Source organism: Dipteris shenzhenensis, chromosome 19 (assembly GCF_047967505.1).
Source record: "Dipteris shenzhenensis isolate YYH24624 ecotype China chromosome 19, Dip_SZ_1.0, whole genome shotgun sequence".
Classification (NCBI taxonomy): domain Eukaryota; kingdom Viridiplantae; phylum Streptophyta; class Polypodiopsida; order Gleicheniales; family Dipteridaceae; genus Dipteris; species Dipteris shenzhenensis.
Genome location: NC_141614.1, coordinates 5,430,367 through 5,455,215, shown reverse-complemented (window position 1 = coordinate 5,455,215; position 24,849 = coordinate 5,430,367). Strand labels below are relative to the sequence as shown.

At 45.1% G+C, this 24,849-nt stretch overlaps 1 protein-coding gene across 1 annotated transcript in view; it reads right to left on the bottom strand.

The window, feature by feature from the left end:
- Window positions 1-3,961: 3,961 nt before the first annotated feature.
- LOC147889967 (sugar transporter ERD6-like 4) overlaps window positions 3,962-24,849 on the bottom strand; it is a 107,057-nt gene continuing 86,169 nt past the window's right edge. The window contains exons 15-18 of the mRNA XM_087390916.1: window positions 4,858-4,911; window positions 4,712-4,771; window positions 4,412-4,526; window positions 3,962-4,266 (exon numbers count right to left, since the gene is read on the bottom strand). Of these exons, the coding sequence (XP_087247042.1) occupies window positions 4,154-4,266; window positions 4,412-4,526; window positions 4,712-4,771; window positions 4,858-4,911 (342 nt within the window). The 3' untranslated portion in view covers window positions 3,962-4,153. The remainder of the gene's footprint in view (window positions 4,267-4,411; window positions 4,527-4,711; window positions 4,772-4,857; window positions 4,912-24,849) is intronic.

The following is a 24,849-nucleotide window of genomic DNA, read 5'->3' as shown; positions in this document are numbered from 1 at the left end:
GAATATGCAAAATAACTGAGCAACATGTTCTCTTATTATAGGTGGAAATCGCAAAAGCCTTTTATATGATACAATGGGACTTCATCTCATAAACTATGAAATCTCTCGGATATTTGGGAGAAAAATGCAACATGTATGGGACTTCATCTCACAAACTATGAAATCTCTCGGATATTTGGGACTTCATCTCACAAACTATGAAATCTCTCGGATATTTGGGAGAAAAATGCAACATGTTATTTATTGGTTATGTCAAGACAACAAAGCTGATGGCAAATTCACACATGATATTACCGACCAATGGATCCTTTTTGTTGTTTATTACGACAGGGCTATCCTCTCAGTTGAAGGAAACATGGTGGGTGGGTGCGTGCATGCGTGCGTGCGTGTGTGTGTGTGTGTGTCACTCACACACAGGCTAGGGACACAGGAAATGATACTCAGATGAAGACATAATGAAAGGCTCTCATTCATTCATCAAGTATGAAGCGACAATTGAAGTACAAGCCTTTATAGACTAGGCACACTCCCAAGATGGCACGTGGCACTCACACATGAACCTCTCCTAGATCTCCTAGTACAGACACATCACACATACTCTTTGGCTATGATTTCTCCAACAGCCCCCTTCAGAACAAAGACTGTGAGACCCAACACATAAGGAGTAGACCGATCCCCCCTCCACCGCAATACTTCAAAGTGCAAGTCCAACAATCCAACACCTCTCGTGTGATAGTGACTTCTCAGTCAGCTTGCGACTAGCAAGGATAGACCATCACTGAAGACAACATAGGAGGCATTTGAGCAGAGTTAGGGTTAGGACTGAAGAGGGTGATGATGTGGCAAGGCGAATTTGGGCAAGGCTAGTCTACTCTGATATCATTAAGAAAACATTGTGTGTGTGTGTGTGTGTGTGTGTGTGTGTGTGTGTGTGTGTGTGTGTGTGTGTGTGTGTGTGTGTGTGTGAGAGAGAGAGAGAGAGAGAGAGAGAGAGATGAAATGATACTCAATTGAAGACATAATAAAAGGCGTTCATTCATTCATCAAGTATGAAGTGACAAAGCACTAGTTGTCAGCTAATGGACTAGGTTCTTGACATGCTTAAAAAAGAAGCTAAAATACTAGAAGCTGGCTTGGCTACTTAATCGATCCTCATTGCCTCCATTCAATTTTCATTGATGATGTTTACCAAGCAAGACATTGCTTGTGTTTTGTCTCAAATTATTGAGATTTTTTTACAATCCCACTATCGCAAAAAAGCCCATAGGCTGCTTTTAGTGGACCAGTTTTACTCTCATAACATGCATGGGGGACTGAATATCCTCAAAATTACATGCATATTTTTGCTCATCAAGGGAAAATGATGTTGCAAGTCATGCAGGGTGATCAGCCATGATAAGACACTTGATTCTGCACTTCTTAACTAGGTCATATTGATGGCAAAATAAAGGGATGCCCCTTTGTTTGCTCAGGTGGGGTATCCAATCCTTCCCTCACGTTGTGAAGCTTTTAATAATTTTGAAAGGCACTAACGAAGACAATGTAAGATCTCTCCACCATGTAAACGTTGTTCCTTTGAGGTGCATCTATGTTGAAGCATGTACGCCACCTATAGAACCGTGCATCCATGTACTTTTGTCTCTCCTCTGTTTCATTAAAATTCGATTTACAGTAAGTCTAGCTCTATCTAAAACCTTAAACTGTAATGTGAATCGTTAATTGCATCATAGTCAATCCAATCAACGCAATTTCTGCATCTGTAGAGGATGATCCCAAGAGTTGACGCAAAGCCAAAAGTGACTAGAGCAAAAAAGAAAGATTGCTCAATTTCATTTTTGTTTTTTTTTCCATGAAAAATACTTCTATTCAGTATGAAAAAACCCACATGAGCAAGCTCAAAGCGAAAATACATCATGTTGTGCATGAAGAAACCCCCCTGAAATAGGGAACAGAAAACTCAGAATGAGCTAGAAAGAAACCAAGGTTGAGGTTGAAAGTGCCACCCCACCCCTACTGTAGTCTCTAAGAAAAAAGGGAAACCCTTCCATTCCCTAAGGAATATAACCCTCCTGGCTAAGGTGCCCGGGAAGAACCCTGCATGCTCACCCAACTGGCCATCAGTGTGTGAACGGTGTCAACCCAAATATTGGCCACATGGCTTTAAGATAGAGGCCTATCAATGTTGGGACATTCGTGATCAAGGGTTTGCTCTAAGGTTCGCGTGTTGTGCGAGGGATGGACCTGAGATCCGTCCAAGGCCTCTGTGCATCTAACTATCCAAATATGCCGAGCAGTAATGCTAGCCAGTATCTCCCAAGCTGTATCCCCATCAGCATGGACTGGTGTATAACGGGAGATAGGCACATCCTCAAGAGAGTAAGTCTCGACTAGGTGATGTCGAATTGATATGGCCCAAGAAGCATCTTGCCACTCATAGAAGATTTGAGGCCCTAATAGCGAGGGCCAAGCCATTGATCCCCACGTCATGAAGAGATGAGAAGGAGCAAAAGTACTGAGGACCCTAGCAATTCCCATCCAAATGGCTCTCGCATGCCTACAATCCCATACCATAATAATCGACTCATTAGCAGACGAGCACCTAGGACAAGTGGGGTCTGTCCCAAATCTAGACCTTCACTTGTTCATTGCAATCCCTCCATGAATAGAAAGCCAAAAAAATAGAGTGAGCTTTCTATTTCTTCGGGATTTCCTTCGCCTTTGCCAAAAGACCCTCAGAGACCTGATAACTCTCCCAATGAGGGGCCCTGGAAGGTCTTCAACCTCTATAACTGATCTGCAACTTCCAGGCATTACTCTTCCTTATATTACTGAGCGTGTAAGCAAAAAAAGGAAGGCTCAATTTCGTTTTTGCATGCACAAGCTCAAAGAAAAAAGCACATAGAAGAGGATAGAGATAAGTTCAGTGAACAATTGAGAATCTCAATTGCGGGAGATAGGCTAGCTTGGAGCACCAGAGCAAGCGAATTTCTGTGAGAGCGGACATCAGATGGCCATACAATTTTAAGCAAATGTGGTAGGTGGACTGAGCGAGAAAATAGGTGAACTGACTTATATGGAATCGCAGAGCTTGATTTTGTTGATATTGATTTTGTCGGTCTTGATTTTTTGCGATAATTTTCATCCTCTGAAAACCTAAATCACAAATCCCCATATGAACATCTGGCAGCCACACGCTGCTCCTAAAGGGAGCCGTTCTGCAAATTGCAATCCTTTTCTAGAACAGTCGTCAAATGACAATTCACTTTGAACCCTCGCGTTAGAACACATTGCCTGAAAACTTTGTGCTTGCAATTCACCCCAGCCCAAGCCCTCGTTGCCGGCCAACTTAGAATTCTAATGTCGGGTCCTAGCAGTAAATTGAGTCCATGATTTTACTCTTTGAACATCTATAGGGTTTCCAGGTATACAAAGAAAAACTGCTTCTTTTCACTTGTCTACCTGACTTAGAGTTTGCACATAGATTGATAACAAAAGGATGACACGTAAACTCTAACCCAAACCTGTGCAAATTCGTTAACAGAAGACTCTGCAATATACTGCTGCAGCAGGACTGCTGTCAAACTGTAAAACAAGTATACAAACTGAGATCAGGAAGCTGTGTTTTCAGTTTTTCTTTTTCCTTTTTGGACGAAAAGGGAGGGCGGGAAGGGGAGTAGCGGGGATTGGACGCATGGGAAATTGAACGCGCCAAGCTTGCCACCACCTCAGAAACAACCTAGCGTTGTATGACAAGCACAGCACAAGGGTGGGCAGCGCAGGTTGGCTCTGCCTTTTCACAGGGTTTACTCCTTAGCCTGCTTTTAGATGGTTGTATTTATACCCCTTAGGTTTCCTTGGCATTTCTTCCAAGCATTGTTATCCAATGATGCTAATCTTAAGGTTTGTATCAACAGAGAAAGTAGAAAAAGAATCAGAGACTCATATTTGTATTTATCTTTTGAATACAGTGTGAGAAAAAAACATGATTTAGAAGAAGAGCATGCAATGCGTATCAGTGTGCAAAAGAATAGGCATGCTCTGGCGTGAATGCTCGAGCAAAAGTCGGCATTGCTATGTCGATACAAGCATAATGAAGCGTTACACATTTTGTACAGTTCCGAAAAAATGGCATTTCTATGAAAGATATTCTGTATCATTGGAAATAGCTTTGAATCTCCTCAAGAGACTTGCCCCTAGTTTCTGGAACACACAAGGTGACAAAGACAAGGGTAAAAGCAGATATCCCTGTGAAGATGGCAAATGCTCCTGCATCAATAGCCAGCCATAAATCCTATAAGCTTCCTAAATCATGGTACCATTCCCTACCACAAAATGTTTTCTCAAACACAAAAAAGCTTGTAATAATGTGCTAGTAATTATAGGGAGAGATTGATTCAAGTCGAAATCATACCGATAGGACTCCAGGTGAGCAAAATATTAAAAGTGAAAGTTACAAGCCATGCACAAAACCAATTGAGAAGTGTGGACAAGCTTCCTGCAATCCCTTTCAAATTAGCAGGGAACACCTGCCACAGAAAGAGCAGGTGCTTGAATGAGTTAATAGATTGTATTGCTTGAAAGTTAAATTTGTTAATACGTTCAATGCACAAGCCCCTTTCAATGCAACCCAAGCCCTTAATCGTAGCCGTGCTTATCGCTTCTGTATCTAAAGCTTGGCTTTTGTTGCATAAGGACAGGCCATGGAATTTACCTCAGACATGACAATCCAAGGGATGGGTCCAAGGCCAAGTGAAAAAGTTGCCACATAGACCTGAGAACAGCATTTTTGTGAACATTCCTTCCAGCACTCAGGCTAAAAGCCAGGATCAAACGTACTATGCATCACATCACCCTTACCAGAAGACTTGCGAGTGACAAAATGTCTGTAAATGTTTCAATAGAAGAATTCGCCTGACACATTCCAAAAACCAAAATACAAAAAGCATCAACTGTAAGCAGGTTACTGTGATCAGTAAACAACTACACAAGAAATCTTGGTATCATAGATAATGGAGAGGGTCATGCATGTAAAATTATATTTTGACGTAGCATGGATGATATCCAGTGGTTGCCTATAGCAAACAAGTTAAAATCTAATTCCCAAAGGAAAAGTGGATAGGATAAATTCTTTTTGACTGACCTTGTAAATGAATGGCTCATTTACAACCCTGTGCAAATCCTACAACAGCTTCATAACTACACTTCATTAAATGACAAGTACCCACAAGCCCAGCAAGTCAAGTGTTGGCCATAAATATGTATGCACGTGACTGCATATAATGCGGCACCGCAGCAAACCTGGAAGATTCACTCGGACCATACGATGTTCATGCACCCCCCAATTATGCTCATTTGTGTAGCAAAGCCTCAACTATGACTATCCTCGCAACTCTACCAGCTTAGGAACCATGAAGAACTTGGTCTGGTAAGGGCTAGGACAAAGTGGGTCAAGGCCGGGCAGGGACAGAGACCTGAGAATAAAAACCTTATAATCTCAGTCCAAGGGATTAGCAGTCAAGGGACCTGAAATCCACACATACTAACAGCCAATGCCTACAAGAAAACAGACAGGGGATTGAAGAAAACATACCAAGGCAACGTGGTAAGGCACCATGGAGACTGTGGCTAGATGCAGACCTTGAGGAAGAAGTTTATGTAGAGCAGCCTCCAGGGTTTCAATTTTCATGTGTGAAAATGTGTGCAGAATCCCAAAGGCACCCTATTCCTCTGGAGGCATGGTATAATCAACTTCACAGATCAGATTGTTCAGAAGTCCTTCATACACCAATCTATACCTCTTCTAGGAAGGAGGTAAGAGAGTCATGATCTTTATGATCTAATCCTTAGCAGTGATCATGAGGACAAGATCAGAGATATAGGGACCTTGAAGAAAGAGTTTATGATGACAGAATTTGGATTACTGCACTACTTTCTCCAGGACATTGAGGTGCATCAAAACGAGAATGGTGTCTTTATCTCACAAAAGACGTACACCAGAGAGATTCTAGAGGCTTATCAGATGGAAGATTGCAGACCAGTAGCAACTCCAATGGAGGAGAACACCAAGCTGTGCAAGGAAGACTCGACCTTGAAGAAAGAGTTTATGATGACAGAATTTGGATTACTGCACTACTTTTTCCAGATATTGAGGTGCATCAAAAAGAGAATGGTGTCTTTATCTCACAAAAGACGTACACCAGAGAGATTCTAGAGGCGTATCAGATGGAAGATTGCAGACCAGTAGCAACGCCAATGGAGGAGAAGAACAAGCTGTGCAAGGAAGACTCGTCTCCACTGGCAGACATCTTGAAGATTGATTGGCAGCCTCATCTATCTCCCCAATACGAGACCCAACATGAGTTAACTGTTACTCAGTTGCGTTACTGAGTCAATTTTCTTTCTGGCAGATCAAAAAGGTGGAAGACATCATTTACTGTATCTGAGTTTCTTTGACACTCTCCATTTGATTTTCCAATCCTGATACTTATAGCATTCATCCATGGTGCCTTGTGAATTCTAAGCCACAATTTTTCTCAGGCAAGAAGTTTGAGCCACAGTTGTTCAGACCTTCTGATCCATACTATCCTGGAGGTTGCTTTCTTCCACCTCTAGTCGACAGTAAGGGTCAAATCTGAGTTGTCAATTTTCGGGTAGGGATGAAATAGTTAGATCTAACCCAACTGAACTTCTTTTGGTAGTGGAGTTGGGATCCACCTCTCCATAAAGTAAGCCTTTCAAGGATGATCTCTCTTGAGTCTGAACTCCATTCTAATCTCTTGTCAATTTCTCCACTTTGTCTCTGCTCTGTTCCAAAGTTAACCCCACTATTGTAGCCAGTTCTTGAATAATAAGTGCCAAGCATGGATAACTTCATCATTGTCAATCTGATCCATCTTGAAAATCACAAAGAATCAAATGGAATCTTGTGCCATGAATTTCCTCTCCTGTGGTGCAGCATGGCTTTGGGTGACACATTGCAGAAAATATGGGATATCCTTTCCATCTAGTTCCCTTACAGGTCTAACAAGGTGGTAATTTCTTAAGAGCAGTAGGGTCCAGCTTTCATTTGAGTTAAGTAAAGCCTTAACTCCATTTAGCTGCCAATTTCTGAGCCGCTGCATGTATGAACAACACCAATTCCCCCTTCTTTCTTGTCCTTTGTACTCTGAGAGACCTTGATGCAAGACAAAATATGTCAAGGCACACCATCACCTTTGCAACATCTTCTCTTTCATTTCTGAAGTGAGAGTTGTGCCATCTGCAAAAAGTTGATTGACTAGTGAGAACCCTCGGGATGGCTCTTAGAAAATACGTCAATGAAGCATCAAAGCGTCCACAGCAATGGCAAAAAGAAGAGGGGAAATAGGACAAACCTGCCGAATTCATCTCTTAAGTGACAAGGATTCAGACATCTTCCCATTGATCACTACCTTGGTTAAAACATTAGAGAGGAGAAGACTTACATAACCTGTGTAAATAGGACCCATTCTTATGTCAAGGAGAGATTGGGTGAGAAATGCCCAGTCCCATCTATTACAGGCGTTACAGGCGTTGTCGAAGTCAACATAGTGAAGCATATATCCTACCCGGACTCCTTGACCTGCTCACATCCTTCCCACAGATTGTTGAGAACCTCAAGCATGTATCTACCTTTAATAAAGCCTTTCTTCTCAGTTCAATCCAAACTCACATCTTCTTCCTTATGCTGAGAGCCAATGCTTTAGTCAATGTTTAATAGCTGTAGTTAAGCATGGTTAGAGGTGTCCATTTCTTACGTTTCTTCTTATTGCCACCTTCTGGGTTTGGGTTCATGATACCACCATGAAGGTGAGTAGGGACAGACCCATTGAAGAGACTCTTTCGCCAGACTTGTAGGAGGTAAAGTCCAACTACCTACCAGATTTTCTAAAGAATTCTATGGGGAATCCATCAAAGGGGCTTTACCATCTTCAATGACATTAACAGCCTCCTCTAATTCCTTGAGAGTCAGTGGTGCTTCCAGCCGCAGTAAGTCTAGTCTAGCAACAGATTGTTGCCTGGCCTGCTAGCAGTTTAATCTAGCCTGAAGCATAGATTGATTAACGTTAAGACTCTTTTGATAGCAACTTCTTGAAGTGTTCCACAATCATCCGCTACACCCTTGAGGAGAATTGTGATCCATCTACCAAGCATGGGGATCTAGTCCTGAACTCTCTTCTTTAAATAATCTTGGAAGTTCCATTTGTGGGTCTATCTATTTTCCCTACCCACCATTCTCTGAAGTAGACTTGTTCCTTACCAGTCTCTATTCTCTTCTCCTTCTAAGCTTGAGATCTATGGGCTCCATTTGAGCTGTAGTGTCCCTAGATCTGGCCAAGATTTTTACTTTGATTATTCTGAATTTCAGTTAATCTCTTCTCCTAGCTCTAGAGGCTGTTGCCTCGTTCCTTGCTCTTTTACGTAAAGCTTGGATTGAACTGATAGCTTGAACCCAGGTGACAGCTTCATCAATTCATGAGGCATCTATTCAGATTTTTTTTAACAGTTTTCATGTTTAAGAGCTTTAGGTCTTCCTTGAACCAAGGCTTGGATCCAACGCTAGAGCCAAAGTCACATGAATATACTACAGGTTCGTGGTCAAACAGCAGGAGGGTGTGGCATATTTTAGTGTCCATCTTAATCATAGCTTCCCATAGTGGTTTTGAGCTGTAAACTCTGTCCAATTTGCCTTCTCTTCTATAGTTTCTGTTGGACCAAGTTATTTTCCTGTCTTGCCTATCTCCATGCACCTTAAGGTCACCACAGGGTTGCATTTCAGACCCTTTGATTACTGTTCCCTTTTCTAACCACCTGTCTTTCTTGTTTTCAACCATGTTTAAGTTACCCATCACAAATAAAGCTACCTTGAAAAGGAAGACGAGGGTCAGAGGTCTTTCCTGAGGGAGCAAGAAGCAGGATAATAGAATGAAATGTATCCCCTTTTAAGGTTAATTTATAACTTATGATGTTAGAGATTTATGAGCTAAGAACCCCTATTGTTGTGCCTCCTCTGCCCTCAACATAGGCTGAAGCAACCAATATCTTCTTTTGTCCACACTTTCAAGTCTGTTCTTGAGTGTTTCTCCACATACCTTGACTTCTTTGAGAGCAAGGAAAGTGAAAGAGAATCTGTTATCGCTGATCTAGCAAAGCCAACTCACTAGATCTGTCTAGATCAGTGAGCCCACATGTGTTGTTAAGTCATGAAAGATATAGGTTTACTGACCGCTTTTGTTTTTCTCTGACTGTATCCTGCATTCCCACCTCTGAGATTCTTCTCTTGTAAAGTGTTGTGGCTGAGATCTTGGGTTTAACCGTGACTGTCTCTTTCTGAGTTTTCAATAGGATTGGCATCTGCATTATTCAGTTATATATATACCTTCATAAAGCTAGAATATCCCGAACCTTACAAATTAATGTTTTAATAAAACAAGCGAAAGAGTGAAGAAAAGAAGCGAGTTTGTAAGCGACTTAAACATAAGCAAGAGTAAATGAGAACTAAAAACAAAAATAACTTAGTAAGCAAAGCTATGCTTATCATTAGTACCCAAGCATAAGCTGCCATCTGTGTTTTGAAACAACCCAAGTGCTTACTAAGCTTTAAAATCCCAACCCAAACAACAGCAATTTCAATAGCAAAAGAAAAGATAACAAAGCAGAAAAATAGAAAAAAAAAATGAAAGAGGAAAAGAAAGAAAGAAAGAAAGTTTATTAAAAGCCTTTAAAAGACTGAATGGTCTATGAGACTAAAAAAACTAGATACAATGAGATGAATAGTTGGAGCCTCTAAGCGAGCATCTACACCCAAGACGAGTGCAACCTAAAAATAGGCACACCAGAAAAAAAACATCTCAGCTCATGGCGAGAACGAAAGCTGTGGTATCACTGCAGTGGTCCTCTGGATGTTGGCAGAGGGATCGAGTCCACGGGAGGCCTCAATGATGTGTGAGGCTGTGGTGGCATAAAACCTATGATAGAGTGCTAGCGATGATCAGTGTGTGTGGTCCCTTATGGTCTCCTAGCTGTGGCCTTGCATCGGACAAGTGCTCTTGTTACACTCGTTGGCCGTGTCTCTGGTTTGGTAAACATGGAGAGACATCCTTGATCCTATTTAGTGCATCAACATGCTAATGGGTTTATCGTAGCTCTCGCTCTGGTCCTCGGCTACACCATCTCCCTGGGCCTTGCTGGTCCATGCTATCTGGTTGGAAAAACTCAGCAACCACACTTTGAGTGGAATCTAGTTGAGTGCCCTGATCTCATCTATGTGCCGTGAGCATATGGTCTCTGTGTTGTACAACCTCATCCATCAAAGTCACAAAACATCTCTTATCTGATTGAGAGTCCGTAAGACAGGAGGCTGGAAAGGGGGTTCGAGCCCATCTCGAAAGACAATGGTAACGACTTTAGATCTTGAGCATCGGAAAGCAAAGTGCTCCTCTAACTCAATCTCTTGTAGATCAAATAGAGTGCAGATGTGACTCTCCCTAGGCATGCCCTCAGCCTACCCACTCTCAAGATGTAGTTTGTGCAATGAAACATAGAATCGTCTTATTGATATCATCACACAAAGATAGTCGATGTGATATGAGAGAGAGAGAGAGAGAGAGAGAGAGAGAGAGAGAGAGAGAGACTTAGGTTAGGCTATATATCAAAAACAAAAGAAACATTAACATTAACACAAGGAAACAAAGATAAACCAATGCACATACATAAGACAATGGAATACCAACATGAACACAAGGAAATCATTATTATTGTTATTTTTTTAATAATTAGTTATTCATTTATTTAATTTAAATGTAATTAATGATAAATAATAACAAAAATAAGAAGATAGGAAAAAACTAAAACTACCAAGTACCTAAGAGGAAATTACCTCCAAAAAGAATTAAAAAGAAAATGGTCTTTGGCTCCCCAATTTGGATTTTGATAAGAATCCTAAACATGCCCAAAGCCAAAATACCAAAGATATAATGACTACAACATAGGACAAAGTGAACTTTCTTCATTAATTATATCCCTTTTGGAAAAGTGATAGAAAAATTTACTAAATTGAGAGATGACTTGTGCAAAGAGGAAAGAACCCATAGAAGTAATCACTCCTAAGGAGTGGATTTTTTTTTGCACTATTTAAGACTGAGAGACTTTTGGTTTGGACTTAAAACTCCTTGATGAGTGCTACGCCCTCAAGATAAACTGCCCATTTTCCATCCTTCCTAGCAGCCTTGGCCTTGTACTAATTCCATCGCCTTATTTTTCAATTGAGCTCGTGTCAGTTCCTCAGCTATCCATACCTTGGTCCCTTTCAACTTGTAAGATCGTCGGAGAAGGTCATCATCATCAACCATCCATTCAATGCTAGGCATGGCTACTTTAACATGTGCTAAAGTCTCACTATACCAGCCTTCAAGGAGCCCCCCTATTCTAATCTTTAGTGCTGGCTTCATGCTCCTTATCTCTTCTTGAATATCAGTTTTATATGCCTTTGTATCAACCTCCACAACCAATTCTTTCTTAATTGTTTGTATTTCAGTGTGAACAAGATCTTTAACTGTAGAGACTAGTGGGGGGTAGGGGAGAAGCTGCCATGTGCCCTTCTTAAGTACATGTACTAGATGGGTTTTTTATTGTTGTCTTCCGTGGACGTTAATAGACTCTCTCTCTCTCTCTCTCTCTCTCTCTCTCTCTCTCTCTCTCAAATACCATGTGTGTTCTCTCATCTCCATCTCGCTACGCTCCCTACGCTCATGCCCCGCTGCCCTCTCCCTCGCAGCTCTCAGCCCCTCGCTCCCCGCTAACCCCTCGCTCCCCTCAACCACCCCCCGCTCCCCGCTCCCTCGCTCTGCCACCCCTCGCTCCCCCACTCCCCGCTCCCTGCTCAGCCACCCCTGCTCCCCGCTCACCCCCTAGCTCCCCTCAACCACCCCTCGTTCCCCGCTACCCCCTCACTCAGCCACCTCCCTCCCTCCTTTTCCGCTCATCCACCGCCCCCCCCGGCCCCCCTCGCCACCCTCACTCTCTTTTTTTTTTTGAACTTCCAAAAAAAAAAAGCCAAACCACCCGACCAAAACAAAAAAAAAAAAATCCTCGCCATCTTAGCCTTTCCTTCTCCACCTCCTGGCTGCCTCTCCACCTCAGGCTTCCGCCCTGCCTCTCCACCAACTCGCACTGGACGTGCCTCCCATTATGGGGGGGAACCGGTGCTCCCGCTCCCGATCGGACACTAAGATCTACACCCGCACCCCACGAGAAATGGGAGACAAAGCCAAGAAAGACGACAATAGCAACAACAAAAAAAAGCAAACAACACAACTGAAATTGGAGGATGTGAACACACATTACAACCGAAGTGGACTCCGGGTAGACAGCAAGGCAAAGGTAGGACCCGTCTCAGCTTCTTCAGCCTCTATCTCTACCTCAACCTCAACTCCCGCTACAGTGTCAGTTTCGTTTTCAGCTCCAACCTCAGCTCCCTCTATCGCTATCTCTACTTCGACTTCAGCCCCCGCTTCAGGCCCAGCTCTAGTTCCAATCTCAGCTTCCTCTACATCTATGATCAGTGACATACTCATGCCCATGGCGCCGGTTGTTGTTCCCTTCCCCTCTTCTCTTGTTACAGCTCTCGCACAACTTATGACCCTTACTTCGGAGGCCGCATTATGCTTCACTCTCCCCTCTCCCTCTCAGTCAGCCCACCCTCCCACACCCCGTTGGGACTACCTCATCCATTCCACTGTCATCTCCATTCCTCACTCAGTCACCGTCCAGTTTCCAGACTCAGTCCCACTCTTTCATGCCACAGCCACCACAGTTTCAGCATGGACATGGGTGGTGAGTAGTTTCCATGAGCGTGAGATGGAGCTGACTTGCTTCGTACGGGAGCAGATCCACTTCAACCAGGAGCAGAGCCGCATCATACAGGAGCAGGCTAGGGCCATTCGGGAGCAGGCGGGTCTTATTCACAGACTCAGACAGGATATCATGCAGCTCTGACAGGAGGTCACAGCCATACACACTGTCCCAAGGAGCACCCCGGTGGTCGAGGCACAGATTGCGAGCATGCAATCTGCTATTGAGGAGACTTCCAGATGGGTTGACGTGGCCAAACGGGAACCCGCAAGGGTAACCGTTTCGGCTACCCTCATGGCGCAGCAACAAAGAGCCAGTAAGGCTCTCAACATCAAAGTACGCGGGATTCCACGCACTAAGGCTACACCGATGGTAGATGCGACTGCGTTCGTTACCGCTACCTTGGGTGTGGCTGAGCACAAGATAGAGAGGGCATGGCGGGTGGGGAGAGATCCCAACCGAGAGCAACCCCTGATCATACGGTTCCATGACACTCAGGCACGACTTTTAGCTCTACGATGCAAGTCAGTCCTTCGAGATCAGCCAACGATCTCTATGGATGAGGACCTCACACCTCTATAGGTTGAGGAGAGGTGCTCTTTGCTGCAGTAGCGGAATCAGGTCCGGAAGGAGGGAAAGTGGGCAGTGGTACGAGAGGGACAACTTCTTATAGGCCCCCGTAGGGCACCTGGTCCCTCCCCTACATAGGGAAGCGGGGTCTATGAGACTCAGATATCCGAGACCCTATCCTGCACCATTTGGAACTGTAATGGTACCTTATGGTCAAAACCAAGGAACTTCTCGGAATCCTATACAGGCCACGACATAGTCTTCTATACAGAGACATCAGAGTCCAGAGCGCCCTCTTCCGATAGTCAGCGGATATACATGGGAGTCTGCCTACAGAGATGAGACGAGGGATACAGGAGGAGTTCGAGTGGAGTTGCAGTCCTTTTTAGATCCACACTTCGGGGGATCATTTCAGTAGAGCAGAGAGATACACATTCCAGATTTCTTTAGATCTGGATACGACACATGGACAGTCGGGATCTATCTGTCGGTCCCGAGAGCCCGCCTCATATGGTGCCTACAGGACTTGGGTTATGACCAGGAGATCATTTGGGCTGTCATGGCGCTTTATGAGAGTTTTTGACAGAGTTCGAGCAGGATCCGGGTGGACAGACGAGATCATGAATACCATCGAGGTCAAACAAGGGTGTCCTTTGTCGCCTACCTTGTTTGGCCTCTACATTGACTAGCTTGAGACAGTGATGCAGACACAAGGGAGTGTAGGTTGCTCTCTTGTGGACACGCTGATCCAGATTTCGCTCTATGCAGATGACATGGCTCTCTTGTCTTCCTCAGCAAAGGGGCTTCAGAGACACCTAGACGCACTACAGTCCTTTTGTGAGTCTCATGATTTGAAGGTCAACCTAGGTAAAACCAAGGTCATGATCTTCAATACATCTCGAGCCATCATGTGTCAGGAGCAGTTCACATTTGCGGGATCATCTGTTGAGATAGTTTCATCATACACTTATCTTGGGGTTATCTTCTCCGGACCGCCGAGCTTCACTATGAGACCCGCGATGCAGGCACGCTTGAGTTGAGGGTATGCCTCATTGGCCAGACTAGAGAGGCAGTGCTTCTGCTCGCACTTTCAAGATCCACGCACTAAGGGGTCGCTTTTTGACTCCTTGGCTCGTCCAGCGGGGATGTACGGCAGCCCTTATTAGGGGCCAGACTTGTCGGATACAGAGTGGGCCTGTGTGGAGCGGCTACAGGTTCTCATGTTATCACGAATGATTCGTGGTGAGTCATCCGTTCCTCACCAAATCATTCAGGCTGAGTTTGGGTCACCCCCTTTACAGCTAGATGCTGCATTTCAGGTCATCACATATCTGTACCGAGTTAGGGAATATGGGGATTATACCTCGGGGCGTAGCAGGCTACCATGGATAGCTCTATCCTCTTCTATGGCACTTGCAGCAGGAGGAGATCAAAGGTGCTGATATGCACGTACAGAGAGATGGTTTGAGCCACTGGGGCTCCACATGGATAAACTATCTCCCTTCCAGTATAGCACGGATGCTCCGTTTTCTCCCCTCTTATCACACGAGGTCAACCAGGTTATCCGTGAGGATCTACTACAGCTACACACTTTTCGGACCTAGTTGGGACCAAGTGAACTCCCAGTGAAGCTTAGCTTCTACAGAGATCACTTCTTACATATCACAGCAGAGGGTTTCATTGACCCACCAGGATACACACAGATTCACCTACCCCACTCGCTGAGGATCTCTCTTGCGCAGTTCCGAGTCTCTTCACACAAACTTCACATTGAGAGCGGCAAAGTAGAGCGACTACCCAGGGAGCGGCGCATATGCACACTGTGTGACATACAAGAGGTTAAGACAGAGGAGCATTTCATCTTCAGGTGTCCTGTGTACTATGAGATCCGAGGACGTTTCCACTGCCTCTTCAAGGATAGTTATGGGATTTTAGCCCGTTTCCTCTCCTACCCAGACTAGCGGTGTTTGGCAGGTTTCATTCATGAGGCACTTAGACACCGCGAGAGGATACTTTGAGCACAGAGACAGGAGCAGACTTCTTCCTCGGTTGATCCCTCTTAGAGCTCTATCACAGAGTTCTTTCAGCTAGATCACATGGACCCCAACTAGACGAGGCCTCGACATGACCGTGACCCGAAGCCCGTGACCCGAGAGCTCAGATAGAGGGTCGACACACAGATCACACTTGGAGACATCCCCTCCTTGTTTAGAGTCGGAGCCCAACCGACAGGGGTCACATTAGCCCTGGTTAGACGCAGAGCTACCACCAGGAGACGTGCCAGGACCGCACCTCTGAGTGGCCGACAGCACTATTGCCGACTTCATGCCTCCACTACCTCATCCATCCTGATATCTTGTTGTTGCTGAGGATGATGATGATATTGATGATGATGCTGAGATTGATATATAGTCAATCATCGACATGACTATGTTGTACTTAGGACTTAGTACTACCATTTTGCATTTTTGCATTTTTTGCATTTTGCATTTTGCATTGGTATGGATGCTTGTTTAGTAGCTCCACTACCACAGCTTGTTGTATCAAGATTTTCAGAGTCTCATAGACCCATCGGTCTTCGGAAGAGTTTAATAAACTTTCTTTCTTTCTTTCTTTCTCAGTGAGGGGGTAATCTCAGATATGGCCAATATGGAACAGCCTGGTTCCTCTTCGAAATCCCCCTCCTCAGCCTCTCAGTTGCAGCTTTTGACACCTTCTCCATATGCAAAAACATATAACGGAGGGGGCTTAATTGACCCATTGTTGGACCTCAAGAACAGATTATCTATTTACAGCAGGAGGTGTGTGAGTTAAAGTTGCAGTTGGCAGCTGTGAGAGCTAGACTTCAGGTTTTTGAAGGACCTGGCAAGCAAACAGTAATAGATGAGGTAATGAAGACTTGCAAGGCTTCCAAGGAGTCCAAAAAAGTGACTCCACTTATTTAGAGTTCCTACATAATAATCTGAAAAACATAATCAGCCATACATCAGTTTATGAGTGAGAGTCTTTCAGTTTTGGATTTAAACTCTTTAATGATTGCTATGCCTTCACATTATACTGCACATTTTGTGTCCCCTAGCAGCCTTGACCTTGGCTAATTCCTTTGCCTTATTCTTCAATTGAGCTCGCGTGAGTTACTCAGCTATCCATATCTTGGTCCCTTTTAACTTGTAGGATTGTCGGAGAAGCTTGACACGTAGATCTCATGAGTTAATCATAATAATAGTATGGCCTTTAGAGTGTAGGATACATCTAGTTCCCTTGATCATGGGGGGTGATGATAGAAGAGACTGGATGGTGGATGATGAAGATGAAGCTAGAGCAACTCTAAGGCTAGGAAACTAAAAGGGGTTGCATGGGGTATTCTGATGTATCTGAAGCATGTCAATGCACTCCTCTATTGTTGTGCTCTACTTGTCTAGGACAGCTGAACGCCTGGGCATCAGTAATGAGACCTGCTGCCGTTGAGATGTTGTTACAAAAGTACTCCTTCATCCATGCTTTTGTATATTTGGCAGTTCAAAGTGTTTGCCTCTACATCACAACCTCTATGGAGACTCTCCACACACAGCTAGAATACACGCACACATGTGAATTTCTGCAAACTGAAATGCCAACACTAGCTAGAATGAAAGCATATAACTGAAAATGCAGTGACTGAACTGCAAATGCACAATGAACCCCAAATATAGCAAACCAATTGAGGAGGTGTAGAGCTGAGGAGGGAGAACCTTCCTGAGAAGCTTCTCAATGGTTCTCAGCCTATGATCCTCTATAGAGTAACATTTGACCATGAGCCTCATGAATGTATATGTGTTTGATTACTTTAACGGCAAAGAGGAATGCAACGATGTTAGTCTGGGTAGTAAGTAATATGCCTAATGCGAAGATACCATAGGCAAACAAGCAATGGTAGAGTCCTCAAATCTCATTGCATCTAAGGCATCTCATCAATACAACTTCTTATATCTCTATAACTGGCATGACACAATGTGCAAAGCTCGTTGTGTTCATGTTGCTAGAATCTCGGTCATTGCTTTGTCTCGAATCAATGCAAGGAGGCAAAAGAAGCTAAAGAAGCTGTCCTACGGTGATCTAGATTACATCTGAGAAGTGAGTGTAAGTACAAAGGGTGGGATATGCTCTCTACTCACCATCACTCCTTGCTTGCCATTGCTTTAGCTTCTGCCTGACCTCGCTCCATCGCCATTGCTTCTTCCCTTGCCTGCCATCGCTTCTTCCCACCATTACTCTTGCTCACCATCACTTCCACTCTTTGCCCGTCATCACCATTGCTCCCTGCCTGTCATCACTCATAGCCTGCAAGCTCATGCGCTGCTCCCTTCCCCTGCCATAGCCTGCTCAACCCATGCCATCTCGTGTAGCTCGAATCCATGGCTGCTTGAAACCCAATGCTAACCTGCGCCACAGCCTGCTACTCCCCAATACCTTCTCTTGCTGGCCCTCCTGCTCGACCTGCTCCTCTCTAGCCTGTTCAGACTCCTTGTCTCGGCCACATTGCCCCCTAAGCCCATATTGACCGGCCCATTACTGAGTAGCACAGGCCTTTTAGATTAAGAGGCAGACCCAATGGGAAGGAAGCCCTCCCCCTCGTAACTGAGGGCGAAAATCCAAGAAAAGCGCCCCAAAAAACAGTATGAACTATGGCAAAAGGAACTGAGACAGCCCCTGAAAGGAGAGATCAAGGACATGAATAAGCATATTAAAAGCAGCAGTTTGTTGACAAATAGCAATGCTGACAGAAGGCAGCCATTATAGCCTCAGCCTTAGCAAGTTCAGCTTCAGCCTCAGCTTTAGTGTCATCCTCATCAGCATCAGCGTCATCATCAGCGTAGTCCTCACTATCTCCGAAGACGGAAGCACCATCATTGTCACTAACACCAGTATCATCATTGTCACTAACACCAGTATCGACATTGACATCAACGTCCATGTCGGGGCCAGTGACAGCCCCAACATGCCCTCCTAGCCCGCCGACCGTCACCGTATCCCTCTATGCCCCCTCACAGTGTGCCTCCTTCCTGTCACCCCAACCCCTCAGCCAGCCACCTTTTCCCTCTATAGTAGGACTCACCTCAGCTACGTTCCAGATGTAGCCCCACCATTCTTAGCCTTTGGCACCTCTGTCCCTACCTCTCATCACTCAACCCCCCTTATTCCGCTATCAAGGAGGGAAAGTGGATAGTGGTTTGAGATGGGCGGCTCCTGACACGCTCTAGCAGGCATCTGGTAGCTCCCCTACATGAGGCTGCGGGGCCTATGAGATTCAGAGCACCAGCACCTATCAGACCTGTACTATTTGGAACTATAACGGTACCTTATGGTCTGATCTACGGAATTTCTTTTAGTCTTACACAGGTTCGACTTTGGTCTTTGCATCCTAACTAGATTTTTTTAATTTGTGCCTCCTTGATTGAACCAATGATCCAATAGCTTGAGGACTTGGCGGTCGTGGCTGTCCTATTCCTACATGCTCCACACCGGCAATGTCACTGTGAATATGGTCAACGTATGCTCGCCTTGTGATTGAAGCACTACTTTGCTGAGCTAGCACAGCGAATTGCTTAGGCTCTAGTGCATTTTGTCAACAAGCTCGTCTTCCACCAATTGATCGGCCGATGCACCAGGCCGATGCACCACGCCCATAATATGGTTACAACCCTATACCGGGACATAATGGATGTCTCGAGCCGCAAGGGGATTTCAACACTTCTAGATTTTCAAGATGACTCTATCTTATAGCCAGATGTTGATTTAGAATCGATGGCCCTCTCCTAATGGATTCAATTATTTTCCATGAGGGGGGCTCCAGCAACGACCTCATGGATCACGTGCCTTCACCTCGCATATCACTGACTTCTCTATTTCGCCACCACCTCTAGGAGCAGATCACACCTATCTCCTTTTTAGTATATCCATCTCCTCCTTAAGATGCACACCAAGACAACACCCACACACACTACATATTATGACATACACTAGATCATAGCCTTTCACCTGAGTACTCTGCGCGCCTTTTCACTTTACTCACATATCTCGCAGACTTATAGCTCTCAAAAGATCGAGTCACCCTGATCATAGTTTTCTCCATGAGGCCGCCCCACACACTTTCACACGCACCACCCGTTCCACTCGCTCACTGCCTCTTGGCTTGGTACCTTGCAACAATTAGTACACAATGATGACTATAAGGCTCTACGCTGCCAGCTTAGATTCAAGACTAAGCATCAACTTCCTAGTGAGGTAGAGACGATATGCAAGTATCGTCGTCTCGTCCGCAGGAAAAGGCCTTCATTCGCCAAAACGAGGAGTTAATAAACATTCTGCTTAGTAGCAACTCTAAGGATTTCTGGTGGAAGTCTCTTCAGTGACAAGCCCTCTTCTCGCACGAACACCGCACTATGGCACTCCTACGCATGTACACTGTACGACATTCCTCACCAACCATCACCTAACCTCTCACAATCTCCCCGTCCTACCTTTTGCACACTTTTCACAGCCAATGGGTCAAACATGTAGCTTTGAAGCTTCATAACAGCCGAGCGAAAGATCATGAAGGGCTTTGTATTGAATATATTGCATATGGAATAAGTACTACGGCCCTGATCTTAGCAAAGCTTTTTAACAAAGCAGTTCGCACCGGTTTTCCTCACACCTAGACCCTTAACACCATCACTCCCATTCACAAGGCACGGGATCCCATAAGCAGGAAAACTACAAGACCATTATGATTGGGCATGCCATGTCTACAATCTATGCATCAATGCTCGACACACAAGTTAGCAAGTTTCAAGAGCTACGAGGACTTAGGGCGAAGGGATAAGTAGCCTTTCGGCCTGATCATGCAATTCTAGATCACATACTTACACTTAGGCGTCATCGAGGAGGCCGGAGCACAAAGACAAAGGGTTTACTGCTACTTTGTGGATTTGGCAAAGCTTTTGACATAGTGCCGAGAGCTCGCATAATGAAATGCGTGCAAGTTCTGGGGCATGGTAAGGAGATCATTTGAGCAGTCATAGCACTCTATGAGAAGATCTCACATAGGTCTCGGGCATGTACAAGGTGAACAGGAGATCATGAGCACGATCACGGTCAAACAGGGTTGTTCATTATCACCAACCCTGTTTCGCAATCATGGCACTCTATGAGAATATCTCAAGCAAGTCTCGGGTAGGTACACGGTGAACAAAGGAGATCATGATCACCATTAGGGTCAAACAGAGGAGATCACCAGCACCATTAGGGTCAAACAGGGTTGTTTAGAAAGTGGGTCTGAAAGTTTCACAAGAAACGAGCTACTGCTGCTCCCTGCCTATAGTGCTACCCTTTCTCAGCCCCCTCCCTGCCTCCCTTCCTCGTCCCTCTCTCCTCCCTCCCCTCAGCCCCCTCCCTACCTTCCAGATGACCACATCATGCTCCAGCATCCAGATGGCTCATTTTTCAAGCAGAAAGTCGAGATCACTGAGAGACAAGATCAATATAGGACTTGTAGGGCCCCTGGGCATTTTGCCAGAGATTTCCCAAGGAAGAGAAAAAAGAAAAGGCCTAAAAGGTCCACGGGTGTAGCGCCTCATAGCACCACCTCGGCTAGACCTACTTCCTTGCCACTTCTCGCATTGTTGGACCTTCCACTTCTTGCCCAGGACCATCAGCTTCTCGTCTTGGACCTTCTTCTATAGCGCGAATAGGACCATCAGCACGTCCTATTCCCGTCATCCCCGTTGGATGCCAATCAGAGTTGTTGAGCCAGTTCCACCTCAGGTTGCTTCTCACGGCGCCACAGGCCCTCCCTTACAGGCAGGATATATTCATGTCCTAGTTTCTTGTGCAAATGAGGTTGCTCTTGTCCCTTCAGATGCTCCTGTGAAGGAGCTTCCATCTTTGGAGCAACTCATTGCCGAAACTCGTGCCATAATCCATGCTAGTGACACTTTTTTTGCCAAAGCTCATCAGCAGCCCCCTTCATCTGCTCCACAATCTTCACCTCTTGACAAAGGCAAGGGACTTTTAGCTTCTACTCCATCATCTGTAGGGATCCTCCCCACACCTGCGCCAATTGCATCATTCAGGAATTCTTTTGCAGTTTTAGCAGACATGGCAGAGTTTAAGTTACAGGAGTTTGTACCCTCTACCCTAAGGGAGCACCTTATTCAGATCACCGTGGATAGAGCTTCCCCTTCTGCAGGTGTGGGAGTGCTTTCCCCAATTGACTTCCCTCCTCTTGATAGGAGGATTATTTCCCAGGAGAGATATCTCTGCTACCAAGTCAGTAGGGTTTTTCATCCGGCCTCTTCCTCTCGCCGATGAGGATTGTCAGTTGGAACGTTCAGGGTCTCAGAGGTGTACCTCACCACCGCCGTAGGCAGCTGATTCGTAACCAACTTCATCCAGGTGTTACTGGGGACCCCATTGATATTCTCATGATTCAAGAACACAAACTGGATGTCAAGGATTGTTCCAAGTCGGGTAAGCTTCTCTCAAGGCATACTTTTTGGTCACCCGCCTTGGGCACCAGGGGAGGTACGTGCATTTGTGTTTCTTCTTCGATACTTCCCTTGGTGATTGGACATGGGATCATGGTTCCCTCTAGAGCTTAGTGGATCATTCTTTTGATTGTGGGCATAATGTTGGTTTCTTAACTATGTCCCCAATTCAAGAGGGGACCGTGTCCTTCTATGGAAAAAGTTGCTTTCTTTGTCATGCATTGCAGAGTCTTGGATCATTAGGGTTGATTTCAACATGGTTGAAATTCCCATAGACAAAAGAGGTGGAAGGAAGGTGATTAACATTCCCTAGAGAGAGCAACCTGGGATGCCTTCCTTTTTCAGTATAGTGGCAGAGATGCTTGGCATGATGATGCTTTCCACACTCAGACGCAATCACTCTTGTTTTCTTGGTCGAAAAGGAGGTTGCAAATGCCTATCCATGCACACATTGATAGATTTTATGTGGATGACTGAATATCAAGATTCCAGATGCATTCTACGCAGAGGAGGGCCTCACAGAGGCAGTTTGCAGACTTGGATATCTCACATGCACAATAGTCAGCTTTCCCTGTCACATATAGCAACAGCCCTCTCAGATATTAGCGACTTTTATCACTTCGTTGCTTGAATCACAAGAGGTGAGGTCCTCAGGCAAGAGATAGGTATCCGCCAGCAGTTGGCTGCTTTTCAAAGGGAAGAGTAGACGAGGCCTACATATGCTTGGGTTCAGGAGTGCCTTGCTGCAGCAAGGGCTCAACAGCAGTCATTGTTAGATCAGAGAGCAGAGTATGCCTTTCATGCCAAAGAGTCATTTTGGACTCAGACGCGAGGTAAGGTCAACAAGCAGTTCTTCTCTACTCTTGGCCCTAGACATATTAAGGAGAGTGTTTCACGGCTTGTTGACTGAGATGGAGTTTTACAGACACATCCATATACCGTCTTGCAAATAGCCACAGATTTCTATGCCTCCCTTCTTACAGCAGATCCTGACACTCAAGCTAGAGATAAAGTTCAAGTTGTTATTTGGCAGCACTTACCTATGTTGGTGACTGTAGATATGATAGTCTCACTTGATGCACCATTCGCCAACATAGAGTTCATGACTACTCTCTCTTCCCTTCGCAAGGGCAAGTGCCTTGGTTTAGATGGGCTTACACCCTCTTTCTTTATTTCATTTTGGGATCAAATTGAGGATCACATTACCTCAGCCCTGCAGGGCATTTGGGACTCCGGTGAGATGCTAGACTCACTTACTGAGGGCCTCATTCATCTTATGCCAAAAGGGGGTTGAAGGGATTTAGTGTCTCAGTTGAGACTGATCACTTTGTTGGGTACTTTGTACAAAATCATAGCAAAAGCAATCAGCCTACGTTTGCAGCCCTTTCTTCCAAATCTTATACATGATACGCACACGGGATTTGTGCATGGCAGGAGCATCTTCGATAATATCTTCTCATTTTCGGAGGCTTCTGACTGGGCCATGCATAGTGGCCATAGGCTTGCCATTCTACTCCTGGACTTTGAGAAAGCTTATGATAGAGTAGATTGGGGCTTTCAAGAGAGTACCCTCGCTTGCTTTGGATTCACAGATGCATGGATCAGAGGGGTGTCAGCTCTCTACAGATCAGCCCATAGCCAGGTTCGCATTGGTGGAGTCAGGGGAGACAGGTTTCAGATTACCAGATGGGTCCATCAGGGATTCCCTTTAGCCCCCTTTCTCTTTTTATTTGTGGCCGAAGCTACCTTAGAGCTCAAGCTGATTTTATAGGGCTAAGTCTTCCATTGAGGCAAGAGGATGAGCTATTGGATAGTGAGTTGGCTGATACGGCTGTTTTTTTAGATACCACACCGCAAACACTCACCTCGTTTAGGACAGCCTTGGATTTGTTCTGCACTGCAATAGGGGCTCATATTAATTGGAACAAATCCAATGGCTTTTGGATTAGTGATGAGGACACTCCAGATTGGGGATTGACATAGGATTCACTTGGATTCAGATGGGTGTTTCCATCAGGTACCTAGGATGCTAGGTTGGGGTGGGCATCTCTCCAGCACAGCAATTTGCTCCCGTGTTGGAGAGCATCAGGAGGAAACTCATTTTTTGGGGTTCTGCCAAACTTGACCATGCATCCAGAGTAGTAGTTGTGAACAAGGTATTATTGGCTACTTCCTGGTTTGTTTGCTCATGTTTGTGCAGATCTAGAGGTTGTGTATCTCAGCTCATGAGACCTATTAGGAACTTCCTTTGGATGGCACCTCAGATGCTGTAGCCAGGGTGGCTTGGGAGACCATCATTCTCCGCACTGGGGAAGGAGGTCTCAATATTATTGATCCGAATTTGCAGTGTATGGCCTTGCTCTGCAAGTTTATAGTGAGAGGATTGATGCCTGGACAGGAGTCTTGGAAAGATTTTTTCCTACGCAGCATTCAGTCTTGTACACCTTCTCACAGGGGAGATTGGATGGACAACTCGAGATGGACTTTTACTTCAGCCCATCTTAGATCTCCCTCATGGCTTCCATTTTGAAAGCCTAGGGCAGCTTCAGAGACACTCTTCGGAGAGTTACACCCTCCTCTCATGAAGAAATAGACAGACAACTAGTCATGTGGAATGGATCTATATTGGATGAGCATGGCAAATCACTAGGAGTGTCACATTATATGCAGTGGTCTGGACGGGAGAGGGGACTTGCTTTCATTGTAGGTGCCCAGAAGGCTTTTAGACAGCTTTCAGAGGATCAGAGACTCTTATCAGTTGGCCACCTCAGAGGAAGTGCAATCAGGATGGAGCAGATAGAGGCAGCCATACCAACATAGTGGATAGATACAGATAACTTACCGATCACAGAGTCCAATTGGTTGGTAGCTTTCACGACGATGGGTGTTCCATTACAGGTTA